This window comes from Periophthalmus magnuspinnatus, chromosome 8 (assembly GCF_009829125.3).
Source record: "Periophthalmus magnuspinnatus isolate fPerMag1 chromosome 8, fPerMag1.2.pri, whole genome shotgun sequence".
Lineage (NCBI taxonomy): Eukaryota > Metazoa > Chordata > Actinopteri > Gobiiformes > Gobiidae > Periophthalmus > Periophthalmus magnuspinnatus.
Window position 1 is genome coordinate 1867078 of NC_047133.1, and position 17191 is coordinate 1884268.

General features: G+C 43.5%; 1 protein-coding gene across 1 annotated transcript; it reads left to right on the forward strand.

Annotated features, from left to right (window-relative positions):
- The first annotated feature begins 382 nt into the window (after positions 1–382).
- On the forward strand, positions 383–16170 carry fscn1a (fascin actin-bundling protein 1a). Its single transcript, XM_033970764.2, has 5 exons — positions 383–1359; positions 11129–11285; positions 12579–12700; positions 13405–13572; positions 14421–16170. Exons 1-5 carry the CDS (start codon positions 519–521, stop codon positions 14627–14629), a joined length of 1497 nt encoding a protein of 498 aa, XP_033826655.1. The 5' UTR covers positions 383–518; the 3' UTR covers positions 14630–16170.
- The last annotated feature ends 1021 nt before the right edge of the window (positions 16171–17191 follow it).

The following is a 17191-nucleotide window of genomic DNA, read 5'->3' on the forward strand; positions in this document are numbered from 1 at the left end:
TGACATGAATGAGGCTTTGTGCGCTCTGCCTCCTCATGATTCAAATGCTGAGTCCACAGAGTGTTTTGGGGAGACGTAAGCATCTCCCCAAAACACTCTGTGGAGTCTTATTTAGATACAGAATGACTCAAATAAGTGATAATGTGCATGACTCTACAGCAGCACATTTATTTTGTTTAAGATGTTTCTGTTGTTTCTTCTTAAACAAACACAGACATGGAGATAATTAAAGTGTTTATGACTCATACAAACATAGTGACTGTTTTGTAGGACTATAGAGCCGTTATATTTTGTCTCTGAAATGTAAAAGTGCTGGTTGTGGGCGTGTCTACGGCTCTACGTCACTGATGGTTATAAAGCGCGCAGCTGTGGCGCCGGGCTCGCGCTGCTGAGACACGCACACAGAGAGGAGCGCGCACAGTCAGCCTCTTCACTCTCCCAAACAAAGAGAAGCACGAGAGGCAGCATCCAGCCTTCAGCCGCATCCCTCTGTCCAGAACCGGCCCGGACCAGGCACCATGACCACCAACGGCTCGGCCAACGGGACCAGCGACATGCTGCAGATCCAGTTCGGCCTCATCAACTGCGGGAACAAGTACCTCACCGCAGAGACCTTTGGCTTTAAGATCAACGCCTCAGCCACGAGCCTGAAGAAGAAGCAGATCTGGACCCTGGAGCAGTGCGGAGAAGAGTCCAACAGCAACGTGTTCTGCCTCAAGTCCCACCTGGGCCGGTACATCGCCGCGGATAAAGACGGTAACGTGACAGGAGACAGCGAGACCCCGGGCCCCGAGTGCCGCCTCATCATCACCGCGCACGACGACGGCCGCTGGTCCCTGCAGTCTGAGATGTTTGGACGGTACCTGGGCGGCACCGAGGACCGCATCATCTGCTTCGCCCAGACCGTGTCCGTGGCGGAGAAATGGAGCGTGCACATCGCCATGCACCCGCAGGTCAACATCTTCAGCCTCACGCGCAAACGCTACGCGCACCTGAGCTCCAAGGTGGATGAGATCGCCATCGACAGGGACGTGCCGTGGGGAGTGGACTCCATGATCACTCTGGTGTTTCGGGACCAGAGGTACCACCTGCAGACGTCCGACAACCGCTTCCTGCGCAACGACGGCGCACTGGCGGCCACCGCGGACAAGAGCACGGGCTACACGCTGGAGTTTCGCTCAGGGAAGGTGGCGTTCAGAGACTGTAACGGCCTGTACCTGGCCCCCTCCGGGCCCTCCGGGACCATGAAGTCCGGGAAGAGCGGCCGTGTGGGCAAAGATGAGCTGTTCGTCCTGGAGCAGAGCCACCCGCAGGTCGTCCTCACTGCGGCCAACGAGAGGAACGTCTCCACCCGGCAAGGTGGGTGTGGTGTTAGAGCAGGCCCCGTGGAGCATGTGCTGGAATCTGAGGCCTGTGGCACTGACGGGGTTAATGTGATGGTATTCTGTCAGAATGTCCCAGTGCAGCAAGAGACAGGGGACAGAGACACAGGGGACAGAGACACAGGGGACAGAGACACAGGGGACAGAGACACAGGGGACAGAGACACAGGGGCAGAGACACAGGGGCAGAGACACAGGGGCAGAGACACAGGGGCCAGAGACACAGGGGCCAGAGACACAGGGGCCAGAGACACAGGGGCCAGAGACACAGGGGCCAGAGACACAGGGCCAGAGACACAGGGCCAGAGACACAGGGCCAGAGACACAGGACACTGTACAGAGACACAGGACACTGTACAGAGACACAGGACACTGTACAGAGACACAGGACACTGTACAGAGACACAGGACACTGTACAGGACACATACTACACTGTCATCACTTCATTCCGTGAGGAGCATTAGACAAAGGTCTGTCATTTATGTAGAAACAGTTTAGAAGATCAAACTAAAGGATATTTCGATAACACACACACAAGAAAGTAAACTTGTTCATTCAGAACATCTGTCTATGTTTAATCCTCCCATTTTAGAATAATTTAGTCTAAACTATCTTCATGCCAAAGCCACACTCTGAACTTACCTTTAAACAAAGGAACATCTTTGTTCCACAGAAAAACCTCATAATCTGACTCTGCACATGTGGCTTTGAAGTTTTTGTGTATTTGATGATTTGACTCTAAAACAGCAAATAAAGGCAGAGCAGAGCATTAATCTGAGTAAACACATGGAGCCTAATGAGCACACGTGTGTCTTTGACATGTAAAACAGCTCTGCACTGGGCCGTCCTCATAGAGACCAAAAGTGACTAACTGGTGAGTTGTTTAGTGGAGATTTTCTGCATTTTTACTTTGCTCCATTTAAACCAGCTCTTACCCTCTTGGCCTGAATCATCATTATTCTGGGACATGTTTCCATAGCAACCAACATGTTTCTTCTCTCGCTGTATAATTAATGTGGTTCTCAAGAGGCACTGCATAATCCATTCAGAAACCTTTTCATTTTGCTGTGTTGATATTCTCTGAGTTGTTTTATTTCTAGAGCCTTTGAAACCTGGTGACAAGCTGCAAAACTGAGCGTCAGTGTCAGATTCTCTGTGTTCAAGGAGGCAGAGATGGTTAAACTTAACTAATGATGTGTGCATGTCCATTCCTGATGCATCTCCTCCATCATTCTAGCTCTACCTCGTCACACCCCTCCCCCACCACACCTCCACCGCTCCGTCTTTAGTCTTTGCTCTCAGGCCCATTGTCAGCAGTGCCACCCACCAAATAATGCGCATGTGGACAACAGAGAAAGGCCCGAGTGAGAGGCGTTGAATCGATGCTTGTTTTAGACGAGGCGCAGCTGACTCTCAGATCTACTGCAGGAATGAAACTGATTCCTTCAAAATCTATAATCAGGCTGTGGTCGGGGGGGGAGAATGCGATGAGGTTTTGGTGATTTTTGCTGCACATAAAGTCTGGATAGTTCTTGTCATTTTCATTCCACAGACTTTCTTAGATGAAACGGTTGTGTCTTTTCCATTGTTTACATGTCAGAGAATGATTTGTCGTCAAGTATGCTGCAAAAAAACTGTTTTATAGCAAGACTTTTATACAGTCATGTCCACCAAAATCGATAAGTAAAGTCAAATGGCTGTAATTTTGCCTTGATGTGAGATTTATGCTAATGCTACGGATGCTATGTGGTTGGTTTGTTTCCATTGTGAACAGTTGTCATCCCTATTTTTTAATATCAATGGACATAAAAGAAGGAAGTAACAGGTAATCCCAGACTTATCAGCGTCGATACTGACAGTTTATGAAAAAAAAACCCTGAAATATTTCCAATCGTTGCTGCTCGGTCCCACATAAATCCAAGGACTGCTGCCCAAATCTTAGAGGATGACCGCGTTTGCCCGCCAAGTACCAGGATGACTGTGATCTGGATTAAATGCCGAGTGAAATAAAACTAGCTCCAGATGTTTTGCCGGGCGACAGCTGCACATAGTTCCCATAAACGACGGCTATTCTCTGGGCAGAACTGAGCCAAGTTAAGGGGCAAAGCCTGGGGACCATTAGCGAGCCAACTTTTACAACTAGGTCACTCCAGAAACTAATTGAATTGATTCATGTCTCGTCCTTTGATGCAATAAGTTGAGTTTTATTAAAATAAGATACGGGAACGGGAAGGCGACTTGTGGTGTTTGTTGTATTTTCATAAAGTCTTGAATGTTTTGAGTTTGTTATGATTTGAGCCCGAGTCCAAAATGCTTCCAGCAGGTCACGAGGTTTTCATTTGAGACAATCGCTGTGATGTTAGAAGTGGCTTACTTTTTTTTTTTTTTCTGTCAGTTTTTCTCCAATCACTGCTTCTAGGGACAAAATGTACAGTGCTAACATGAACAGCAGAGGGTCTGAGAAGCACCAAGAGCAGGAAACGCTTCTGCTGCACGTCCAAACCTCTTATCCATCGATTCCAGAAGAGTAAACGAACATGGCAACGCTAAAGAACCTTGGTTGCTACACCTCGCTAATGCTAATGCCCCCAACCGAACGTCTTAAGTGTGGATCCTCCCCTTTCTTCTGTTCACATCCATCACTCTCCTCATCAACATAAGCCCGTCCCTTTCCTTCATCTGCACAACTGCCATTAGTGTCCTATTAGCCCAAGCACAATAGCCTCTTAACTGTCCCGTCCTGCCCTTTAAAAACTGCACCAGAGCCTAGAGATGGTTTGTTAGCTAAATGGGCGTCGTTCTGTTGGCTGCTACGACTGTAACCTTTACCAGAGAGAGAGGAAGGGGCAGGAGATGGAAATCCTCAGAGATTCCATTGGTTTGACTCTTAATTGTCTGTGGAGAAAGCTTGTTTTTCTTTGCACGGCGCGCCAGAGTCGAATTTCAGGAAGATAACGGAGGCTGAATTATCTATGCATGCACGCTGGGGTTGTGCTAATCCTGGCACCTGGGAATGTGTGCGCACAGCGGAGAGGGTTTGAACGCACGATGTGGAGACGGTTTGAGGATTTAAGACTCAGGAAAAGATTAATATAACCTCAAGGCAACGTGAAGTCTTCAATGCAAATGATTTCACAAAGGAATCGGATTGAAATGTAATGGTCTAGACTAGAGTTCATTAAGTTATTTTGAAGTTGCACAAAGATCTGACCAGGTTCGTCAACAATATAACAGTTATTGCAACACAAACAGTCGACACGCACACCCACTTACAGTTTGATTTGTCAGATAAAGTCGTCTTTGTCTCCCGTCCCGTGTAATGAAAACCATCTCTGTTTGACTGGTTGCTACGAACACTCTCCATTTTCCTATAGGAACAACTCAGAACGTGATGAATCAGCAGCCGTTAGTCTTATTTTAGATATTTTACTGCACCCATCCTCTCCAAAAACGTGGTCTGCAGTTGATCCACAAGTCGATTGCGTAAACGTGTAGAAATGTGGATGTGCATCATTAAAGTTTTAGACTAGACCACGATGCCATGACCCGTGTGCTGAAGCATGAGCCGCTTCATGCCTCCGATCAGTGCGTCATTTTCTGTACAATGTAAAAGATGCAGAACAACTGGCAGCCTGTTGTTATATTTGGCTCTGGTTCAGCTGTGACCCCCCCCCCCTCCCTGTGTCCGTCGCCCCCTCCCACGGCAGGAAATGAGACCTTGGCTGCTGTGAAAATCCCTGCAGGCTGTGTGCAGACTGTGTGCAGGGCTGGTGATGGCTCTGCTCTAAAACACACAGCCACAATGCTAACACAAACAGATCGCCTCGTCTCTGGATGTCACAATAATTACCATATCCACGTATCATTCAATAGATAAAAGCCGGAAGGATGTATTTTCAAGCTCAGTATTTATCGTTTGTACTTTTCCTCTCTGAAAGTGGAAAGATTTGGGTGTTTTTGTCGTAATAAAATAACATTCGAGCTGGAAAACGTTCAATAAATGATTTCTACGGCTAATTCTTGATCAGTAATGGCACATTAGACGTCGCAGATCGTGCTTTTTAATGAAACTGTCTATTTAAAAATGGTTTACGTGGATCTTGCGTCATTGTTATTGCAGCAGAGGCATAAAGTATAGTCAAAATCATAATTTATCGTGGTTTATCTCTACTAATATATCGTTACAGGCCTGTAGTTTAGTTCCGTATTTCATCCTTAGCATAATAATATAGTGCCTTTTAGAGTTGGCCTATGGTTTTGTTTTATACCTGCTCAATATTAATACTTGTGAGATGGTAGAAGATGCAGTAAGTATTTGTCGTACAGGACTTTAAACTACAGTATAGACTCTTTCCCAGTGTCTTTACTTGATTGAAAGCCCCTATTAGCCCCTCATCGTTGTAAATTGCGCTTATAACACCGTTTACTGAGACAAACTGTGAAAATCGCTGTGAATAACGAATTATTAAAGCTGTTTACACACAACTGGACAAAACTTGGACCCTTTTAATAGTTTATTTTAACTCAAACAGCTTTCAGAACATGTTTGCGTCGCCTTAAATTGAGTGGAGGGGGTTTTATAATCGAGATAAAATGATTTGGACTAATTTTAGCTCAAACACCACGCTGCAAAGTCTCGTCTCCGCTCTTTATTATAGGTTTGCATTTCCCCAGTGTGTCATCTGTCTGGGTGTGTCTCTCGGTGCGTTTTCCTCCGCACACACGCAAATCCAATTTCATTTGTGCTGAAAGAATTGGGGAATTGGGACGTCCCCTGTTCTGTTTGACCCTGTTTTCACATCAAGGAAGTGTGGGTGACTGTTTCCACTTTAAAGGTCCGTGTGTGTGTGTGTTTTTGGATCCAAACAAAGGCCTGCGTTCTTGTCCTCCTCATTTGGGCCCCAGCTGGTCGCCTCCTCTGCCCCGTCACCTTAAACAATAGAACCAACAATCGAGCTCGCAACAAAACCAGAGCGGACAGTCCTCCTGACGAGACTGGCTCTGTGTGGGTATGTGTCACTGTGGGTCAAGGTATAAGTAATGTGCCGTTGGAAAGTGTGTGTTTGGAGGCTGCTTTGGATAAACACAAACTCTAGGGTCATGGTTTTGGATTTCCATGTCATGTTTGTGTGCTCAATGCTGTTTTTACGACTTTATAATCAAGGTCCTATGAGCCAAGGGCAGTGGGACACGAGGAAATGTGGCACGGGATTCAGTTTGGATTAATAACATTTAGATTGTTCGTCGTAAGTAGTAGTAGTATTTCCATAATGTAACACACAGATCCAACAATTTCACAGTCTAAAGATGAACAAAGATGAGTGGAGTATAAAGAAGTGACCCTTGTCCCTTTTGTACAAAGGTTTCGTTTTGGTCTGTATTTAAGTCCGTCATGACACAGGAAGAGTGATACAAACATTCAGACTAAAGTGTCAAACTGCGGACAGAAAAAGTGAGGTATAAGTCACAGTTAAGTTTCTAATGATCGTACAGCGTGGGCCAAAAGTCACTGACACTTTTAAATCTTCAGTCGCTCCTTTAATTCTTAAGTTAAACTCACCAAATTTTAGCAGTAGATAAACTGAACCTTCTGAGATTTTTGGCGATATATACGGTTAGAATTGTCACTTACACTTGAACTTATCACGACTTAAATTAGGGGAAGTAAAAATGACCTGGTTTGTCCCTGAACAGCCCGATCCAACTCACTTTGCGTCACATTTAAAGCATTTCCGGCTTATGTCTCTTATTTGATGCTCGATATCACGTTTTAATTCGTTTATTAAGTCGTCTGAGGTTTATTCACAAACACCTTTTCTTTAAGATCCACAGGAAGAAATCAGGACTAGTCAGATCTGTGGAGATACTGCCCTGTCTTTGAAAAACACTTATTATTCCTTTAATGGCGTTTACGCTCGGAGCATTTGACCCATGTGACTCAAAGTTCCACTGCACAATGAGGGTTCGTTCCTCGGTGCTGGATTTACTCAGATTAATGTGGGAAGAGTGGTTCTAAATGCTCTGAAAAAATAAAAGACAAATATTTAGAAACAAGAGAGTTATGGATGTTTTTCAACCGTCAGTGACTTTTGGGCTGTGTATTTGTACAATCCAGTGCCTGATTACTTTAGTTGAATGTGCAGATTTACTTAAACGAGAACAATAGAAGCTCAAACTACAGAATACACTAATCTGACTGGACCACGTATCAGAATATGGTACAAAATACATGTTGAAGTATCCTCAGCACTACAACTTAATCCTTAACTGACCGACACAGAAGAACTTTAGACTAGAGCTGACATAAACTTTATGGTTTATGGCAAAAGTTGGTATGATGTTGGATTCAGTTAAAAGACTCCCCCTCGTGCACCTCCTTTTATTGTTCATTTTATTACATGTTTTAAATTGCACTTTTTATCGAGTATGTGCCGCGCAGATGACGGCTGTAAAGTTAAAATGTTGTGGTTATTTCCTGCAAATCGTACGCCGAATCCAGGCTCGATTTGCATTTACAATGACTTAAAATGTAGTGTTTTATGACGTATTACCTCTCGACTTGTAGCTTTTTATTGTGTTTTATTAGACTGGATTAGAACGAATGTCTGTGACGTCATTTACGATAAACGTGCAGCGATTCTTGGACGATTCTTCTATGTTTTGCAGTTGGACTTTTTCACTTTTGGAGGAGGCAGGACACTACGCTCACATTTAGGATAAACAGAATGCAGGTTGTGACTTTCATTAGCTGCTCTTATGACTTAATAAACCTGTTTTTTTTGGTGTTTGAAGATGAACTTGGTTGAACTTTGGGGCTTACACTGACTTATTTTGGCTCTTGTGCAAAGTTTTGACACAATTTCATAGATGTACAAGAGGCTAGTGATGATTCTTCTGTGGGAAAGTCATTGATCGCCGCTGCTGACGTGTTTACAAACTCAAAAGGAGTCTATACATTACACCGTGAAGGAGGTGATTTACTCGTACGAGCTCCTTTAGGGCACAGAGAGTACAGCAGATGGTGTGTGCTGCTGCTGTAGTGATAAACTGTGCTACTGTGTCGGCCCTCGCCCTCATCCCTCTTGTTCGCCCTCCGCCCGTTCTGTACGCTCTTTGCGCCCCCCGCCCCCTTCACTTCCCTGCGCCATGTGGTTCCCATTAGTTATAGTTTTTTCTCCGTCATCTGCGTGTGTGTTCATCCCACATACTTCTCCTGAAACTCAATCGTGTGTGCGCGGCCTCTGCGGGAGAGCAGCAGCGTCCATGTCTTTTACAAATACTTAACTTAAATGTAAATGTTCCCCAGTCGATTTCACAAAGAGGCATTTAAGAATGACAGCTATGTGATCTATTAACAGTGGGTTTGTTTGCTGGAATGACACAGATTTGGTGCGATCAGCGTGGCCAATTTAAGGCTCCAACCAGCCCCTACCAATATTTCCACGTCTTAAATTTGTCCAAATACTCATGTACGGTGGATTAATTTACAAGAAAATGATGCTAAACACTGGTAACATCATGAATTAATACTGAACATACTGTCGTTATGTTCAAATGACACCACAGCGTTCAACTTAAATCCAAAAATGACCATATTGACTCGGTTTAAGATGAACAAAAAGGATCACGGTGCTTCGGGATTTACTATTACAAACTTCAATATGTCCATTTATTGCCCATCCACATATTTCTCTTCACACAGACATGCAAACAGACTTTGGGGATTAAAAAAAAAACCTCATTTTCACTAACATCCTTAACCACACAATGAACACACGCGGGTCACATGCTCCTAAAATATTTGTCCAATGAATCCGATCACTCACAAAACAAAACGAGGACCAAAATGGCGTCTTGGGGATGGGGGGGGGGGGTTTAGCCACACATCAGTTTTCATTTCTGAATCGTGTGTCTGTCTGGCTCTGCACACATTTACACAGACAGTCCGTGTATTTTCCCCGCTGGGCCCGAGGCTTTAGGTCCGTCCACACTGACCTCATCATATACAATAGCTGCTTTGTGCGATATTAAGTGTGTGTCCATATGAAGGGAGTGGCCTGCTGGAGTAGAGGTCCGTGGTTGTTTATCTCTTTGTTTCTGTGGGCCTCTTGGTGGGCTGATGGGGGATAATGAGGTCCACTCTGCTCTGGTGTTGTGTACATGTACAGTGGGACGTATAAACTCACTTACACGTTATGTTGTGTTATTCATTGTAGTAGTAATGGACGTAATTTAAAACTGCATATTCAGTTCAGTTCATCCACTGAATGAGCGTGCATTGTGTTGTGGTCTATATATTTAGACACCTGTTGGTCAGAAAAGGAAACTATTGTTGCTCTGACCGATGGAAAAAAACAATGAGATGAACTGGAGAGATGAAATGATGATAAAGGTGCACGTTCTCAGTCACGCTTGAATTTAATGATAAAATATTACGTTAATATCAGCTTAGTTCTTACACATTTAAACCTTCAAACAAATACTACAAGTGTCGGATAATTTTGTTAATGTTACGCCTCACTGTATTTGTTTAATATAAAAAAAAGTCCAATAAATATGACTTATTTTTCAAGTGTTGTTATAGAACTTTAGCTGGATAAACACACATTTTAACAAAGGTGCAACAGAAACGCCAAATACTGACTTATAATGAAATATCGACTCAATTTGGACCAGTCCCATCAACAGATCTTAAGCTTGTACTTGGTTATTTATTTTTATTCAAGTATTAATCTCATCTGCAGCTATGGGCATATACACAGAAGAGAAAAATAAATAAAAATAAAGACAAAAAAATACATAAAATAAGCATATATAAATAATACAATATGATAATTGTAAAATAATAAAAATAATCCAGGTTTGAATTCCTTCCATATAGTAATTGCAATTTTCCTCCATCAAAAGACAAAAGACATCAGCAGAAATCACATTATACATGTTCTTTATGTGCTATACATAAAAAAAGCGCTGAACGTGCCCGTGTTACGTATCTTTGATGAATATACAGTTTGACAGAAGCATCGACATGGCACAAAAACAGACACATAATATATTCAGATCTTGATTTTGACCAGCAGGAAATGTTTTTGGCTTTTGCTTCATGTATTTGAGCAGGAGAAAGTTCCAGCTGAATTATTTCTCAGTAAGATAAAAGCCATCCTTTCACAATCAGAGTTTAAAGTGACTTCTAACGACATATTACAGTGTTTTTTGCAGCTGTGAGGTTTGCAGGGGATGGATTTGTTTAGGTTTTTTTGAATATGAGAGTCGTAGTTTGTATTATCATCTTCTTATTGATGAGGAAACATTTACTTTGCATAACCACACAAATGTCAAATGTCACATGAGAACTTTTAAAGCCATATTTCAATGTGTCTGATGTTTAAATGTCTGATTTTCTGCACATGTTGATCTTTGGCTTTCACAGATTTGTCGCATTAACCGTCGTGATTACTGCTCATTTCATTCTTTTCGCTTCTTTACTCGCGCGGCATTAGCTGTTAGTTGTCGGCACCGTATGTTTTCATCTTCAGCAGTTAATCCTTTTGATCTTTAGGGGTCTGGACGGTGACAGATGTGCGTGGGCCTCGACGTGGGCCTCGGCGTGGGCCTCTGTGCAGCTGTGCCCGGTGTCCCTCTAATCCACATCGTCTGGCGCTGCTCATTACCCCGTCTGATCTGAACTGAAGAAAAACCTGTCTCACACGTGTAACCCAGCGTCCGCTCTGTTCCCCCCGCGTAGGTATGGACCTGTCAGCCAATCAGGACGAGGAAGGCGACCAGGAGGTGTTCCAGGTGGAGATCTGCCGCGACAACAGGAAGTGCGCGTTCCGGACCGCCGCCGGCAAATACTGGACCCTCACGGCCAACGGGGGCCTGCAGTGCACCGCCTCCACCAAGTAAGAGACGCACTTACGACGCAGGGTCACCAGTGTGCGCCTACTTTTATGTGTAACTGGAGCTGGGGGTGTCCTGAGTGAGTGGGAGGTGTGGAGAGAGGGGGTTTGTGTCATCCCTGTGGCATCCCCGACCACATCTCCATCTTAAACGTGTGTGTGTGTGTGTGTGTGTGTGCGTGTGTGTGTGTGTGATCCTTTCATTGTTCTGTTCCTGTACCTCCAGATTGCTCACTTTAGACCTTTGACCTTTGCCCCCGGGCGCATCCCTTAAGTGATTTTTTTTTTTGCTTTTACTTTAGTCGCGGTTGAATAATTAGCTGTTGGCAAGACAAAGGCGCAGCAGGAACATTTGACCAGATGTACTTCAGTGAACGTAATGAACGTAAACGGACATTTTTGCAAAACCAAGATTTGTAAATTCATCAGTTTTTCAGCCGCTTGTATCTGCGATCTTGTCCTTTTGGTCATTACCCAGAGCTCATGACCGTAGATTGACCAGTAAATCGAGAGCTTTGTCTTTCAGTTCAGCTCCTTCTACTGGGGGAATTCAAGTATAAAAGAAAAAACAAAAAGTTGAATTTGTTTGTGCATTGTGAATATTGCATATGTTTCTATCAATGGACACAAACTCTTTCACGCAAATACTACAATGTACTACTATGTTACGCAGTATAACCAGTTTCAGAGGCACCTGTGTTTATCATCACGGGTTTTTCAGTTAAGGGACCGTTACGTCTGTTCCGCATTAACGTCTTTTAACTCTTGTCAAATGTGCTACAAAAATAGCTAACTTGACATGTAAATAGTTTGTTGTAGCGTATTTTGCATTTGGCCATAAAACCGGGTTAATATTTTTATAATTTCCCAGCAAAGAATGAACAGAAGCCTGTCCAACACGCGGCAAACCCCAGGCTTTTGTTTAAGTAGAAAGATGAGACGGCCGTTCGACTCCTTCACTGCAGGAAGTCCTTTTACATTCCTTCGTCGCATTCCTGTTACTCAGCTCTCCTTATCTCCTCTAGATACCACAAACTCCTCCAGAAAAAGCTCCAAGTGAAAGTCTTTTAAATTATCTGTCTGATTTCCAGTGAAGCTTATCCCTCAGCCACCTGCCAATCCAATTACACAACGATCGTTTAAACAGACGGGTGTAGTCGGTGCAGGAGCGTGAAAATGAATCGGTGCTTTTACATTTAACACTTAAGTTCTGTCCCGGGCGGCTGGATACCTGAGTAACATGTTTAATTAACGTCTCGGCTCTCACTCACCTTTACGTTCCCTGTCCACGTGCAGGTCAGCTAATTGCTACTTCGACATTGAGTGGCGTGGGAAGAGGCTGACTCTCCGGGCCGCCAATGGGAAATACGTCGCCGCCAAGAAGAACGGACAGCTCGCAGCCGCCATCGACGCTGCAGGTTTGTAGATGCACGAGACACGGGGGGTCACGGGTGTACTTTTCTCCTCGACGAAACCCGCAATGTCGGTGAAACGTTCCGCACCGACGAAGGTTTGGACTTTGAGAGTTTAAACGAGAGAGAAATGTGAGAAAATGTTAACGCCTGTGTGAGAAAAGAGTATAAAGTGTGTGGTGAGGGGTTTTACAGACAAAAACAGAGAGAATAATGTAAAAAATAAAGCTGATACTTCATGGATTTCACCTGTTGCGGGTTATTTTTAGAACGTGACCCCCGAGATAAACGAGGGACCACAGCTTTTGGGTTTAAATCTTACTTTTCGCTGACACTAAACCCAACAAAGCCCATCTACTGGTTCTTAAAAGCTGTGCCTCCTTTTGTCAACTATATTTCAACTTCCAAATATCCACAGTAATATTTATTCAATCCACAATATCCTTAATGTTTTATCTATAAATCTGTGATGAAATATGAGCCACGTAACTTCAGCAAGTCATATTTCAAAGTCAAAACATCTAACACCTTGTTCTAATTCAAGATCTCTGCACTGAGTTTTCTAAAAGTATGTAATAAAAGTCCTTGTCAGACTCTTTCTTGGTGTATTCCTCTGATGCTGCTTTGTGCTCGCTCCACACGAAGCATAAAGCCGTAAAATAAAACCCTTACTCCAGTATAAATGACTCAGATGTTTTGTGTTTCTTCAGGCCCAAGTGAAGAGTTCATAATGAAGTTGATTAACCGTCCGATCATCGTGCTGCGCGGGGAGCACGGCTTCATCGGCTGCAGGAAAGTGACGGGAACACTGGACTCGAACCGCTCGTCCTACGACTACTTCACCCTGGAGTTCAGAGACGGAGCCTACAGCCTGCAAGGTGTCCACTTTGTCCTCTCTGTAAACGGACGTGACGCAATCGACAACGGGTTTTTGAGACGCAACGATTCATGATATTTATCACAAATTAATCCATCGTTTTTACTCTTAACTACTGCAACAACTCGACATTGGGTTTCACGCTGTAAAACACACACTGCACAGTTAAAGCTGCACTGTGTCATGTTTCTTTTCTCCATGGAGATGTTTGATAGTAGGTCATTAAACGATCTCCGTGGACAGATGATGGCACCAGGCTGTGTAACAAGTCAGATTTATGGAGAGGCGATCCCGCACACAGTAAAAATTCACGCATTTCAATTTTTGATTTAATGAAAACAGTTGCAAGAGAATAAATACAAGACGGACAGTTGGCGAAAGTTCATGTAGATGAGCAGGAAATGGACCCTTCACTCGTCAGGTTGTGTATCGCTCGTTTAACCCTAAAGCGTCGGATGACATCGCCGCCGTTAGAGCGCGGTTGCCGACTTTCCATTACCATAACTGATTGTTCTTTCATGTAAATTCAAACGGCGTCTCAAAGCAGAGGCATGAGGCTCTTTACATGTGTTACTGTCATTACGGTCATGTGCTTAACGTTGTCCCTTGAAGACGACCAATCAGAGCGCAGGGACCGCCAGGATTCTCCCAGTCAGTTATTCAACGTGTAAACGGAAAAATATGGATGGATATGTAAAATAGAGGAAGTTAAGAGAATAAAAGTCTAGGCTGTACTGGTCTATAATGTGCTCAGTCCTTACAGGGTTAAGAGTGTATAAAAAAGGCAGCCATCTTGTATTTTTGGTTGAACTTTCTAGAATAGTTTGCTTAAATATCTTCCTGTTTCAGACTCCACAGGTAAATACTGGATGGTGGGTAACGAACAGTCCGTGGTGAGCAGCAGCGACACACCCGTCGACTTCCTGTTTGAGTTTTGCGACTACAACAAGCTGGCCATCCGCCACGTCGCCGACAACAAATATCTCCGCGGCGACCACGCCGGCGTCCTCAAAGCCAACGCCGACGACCTGGAATCCGCCACCTTCTGGGAGTACTGAGCGAGCGAGAGAGAGAGAGAGCGCACCGTCCTCCCCCGTCAACCGATCTGCTCTTTATGTTGAACTGCGCACTCACATGGAAGGGTCGTTTATATCTCCTTCCGTCCAGGCTCTGCTCTACAGTGTCAAACCCTTTTATTTTTGTTTGTTGCCATAGTTACCGAGGGGCTGCGCACTTTTTCCTGCTCCGATCTGGTTGGCTGCTCGACCCCGTCACTCCTCCCGTCCCTCGCCTTACGATTGGGCCTCCCCCGTGTGGCTCGGTCCCTTTTTTTTTTTACCAGAGCAGAGCAGAACCACAATAAAGCCCTTATCTCCGCCCCCTCCCCGCGTCCCCCTCCTCTTAATGTCTCTATTGTTGAGCAGCACACGATGGCAGTATTTATGACGTCTGACTGGGAGATGCTTCTACCTGATCTAATAAGCCAAAAGCAGCCACTTCCTGTTCCTGTTTGTTCATTTGGTCGTGTAGCAGCACCTCCCCAAGGGCTGATCACTTTGTATGTTTCTGAAGACGTCCATTAACACAAAAAAATTAAAAATGATATAACTGGATTTTAAAATTATGGAAGACTTTCATCTCAAGTGTACAAATATTTCACTATAAAACAATTTCCTGTGTTGTTCTAGCTGTGTTCTCCTTTGGTTGGGAGTCTGAATGTCCTGGATCAAACAGGATGTAGGAAGTCGACCTCTTCCCCCTTTTTAAACCCCGATAGCTATTGTTGAAAGTTTAAAATGGTTAAAAGTAGAGCGGGAGGTTGCGTTCACCGCACTCACCTGTCGTACTGGAAGAATAAAACCCCTTTTGTATGTCCAAGGCACACATTATCATTAGAAGAGGAGAAGTCGGTAGGTGTAGGAATGTCGTAGGCCCCGGTTCAAAGACTTTACCTTCAGCGTAAACTAAACCTTAAACGCCTCATTGACTTCTGGTGCTATTAACCTCAAAACGATGCCAGTTTGTCAGCCTGCTGTGCACAAAAACACGTGCGAGCCTTATGTATAACTCATTTTTTTTCGGTTTTTCGCTACTGTCTGAATGTTGACAGCCTTAACAAATTAATTTCATCATCTCTGTTCCTGTCTTGAGTCGGGAAGTTAAATAAAGTTTGCGTAACATGTCGTTCGTTTTTGTTTTTGCCATTGCACATCAGGGCCCTTTTTGTTTTCATTAATAACATGTGGTCCTCATCTCAAAGTCTCTCCATCGATTCATCTCAAAGGTCTGTACGGTCGTCTGCGATGTTGTTTTTTTTTTTTTTTCTCCAGATTTACCAACACGAGGCACGGTCAAAGGGATGTGGAAGGTTTTGTGGTAATGACTGTGCCTTATGTGCCACATTTTCACAGCCATAGTAGGAAAATGTAAAGAAAACAGAAGATTTGGGAATAATAAGTCCACATCTTTGCTTTGTATAACTGGAAAGTTCCTTTTTGTATTATTTTGTATAATTTTTTTGATATTGTGGATGAATAATCTCTCTCTTGTGCCATTGGTTCACCTGAAATCCAACGACCAATAAAACTGGGATTTGGAACGTTGTTTGGCTCCTTCATTGAATCGTGTTTTCTCCACACTTTAATAAAAAATGTCTGTATTTGCTCATCTTATATTCTATGAGACAAGTCTATGCATGATTAAAGATGTTATTAAAGGTAATTAATCTGTAATCGTGAAGAGGACGGAGCCGGAAATGGACAAAAGCATTTATCACTCCTGTGTCGAGATAATCCCAAAAGTAGAGCGGCTCAGGTGCTTCATTTCCATCACAGTGGGACATTTCCTCATCCCATATTCCATTTGATAATCTGGATTTGGTGTTTATTACCCTGTGGCATTATTCAGGCAAATGTATTTATGGGTCTAGCTGCTTCACAGGTGCAGAGTAATATGTAAATAACTATCGTCCTCATTTTATTTTTCAAGTAAAGATTAGCCTTTAAAGGAAAATCCACAATCTGAGTGTCGGCTAATCGTAAAAAGGGTATTTCTTTGTCATTTAAAGTTTTTATTTTCAATTTTAAGAACAGAAAACAAACAAAAGATATGACAACTGACATTAAAACATATTATTACTGACAACTAAGCGCAGCATTCAAGCCGTCTCTGCAGTATCACATTACAGCCAGTTCAGCAGAAATCTTACTCTCCACAAATGACAAAACCTGAGTCCATGTCCTGTTGGTTTTGTCCTGAGCTGTGGACTTTACAGATCAGACTTTCTCTGTCATGAGTCTAAACTCGTCCTCAAACTGTTGCCCGTTTAGACTCGACAGAAAAGGATAAATGTCAAAAATCAGTTTCAAGAGTCTCATGTTTGTCTAGGCCTAAAAACTGCCCCAACTCGAACTGAAATGGTGAAAAAAGTTTCCATTTGGCCCAGGACATGTAAAACTGGACAGATTTGGTGCCACTAATGCACTTTAATAATAATAATATTTATACTCACACTGTTTTTTTATGTTTTAAATTGACTTGTGTAGTTATTTATTTGTTTTGTTTGTTTGTCTTGCATTTTAACAGTGCACTTATGAAAACAGAGTCTGGTTCTCCCAAAC

Bases quoted from the DNA above. Each gene is read 5' to 3' on its own strand.
- fscn1a (XM_033970764.2), top strand. From the start codon at position 519: ATGACCACCAACGGCTCGGCCAACGGGACCAGCGACATGCTGCAGATC. The intron at 1,360-11,128 runs GTGGGTGTGGTG...CCCCCCGCGTAG, and splicing joins GAACGTCTCCACCCGGCAAG to GTATGGACCTGTCAGCCAAT. The intron at 13,573-14,420 runs GTGTCCACTTTG...TTCCTGTTTCAG, and splicing joins CGGAGCCTACAGCCTGCAAG to ACTCCACAGGTAAATACTGG.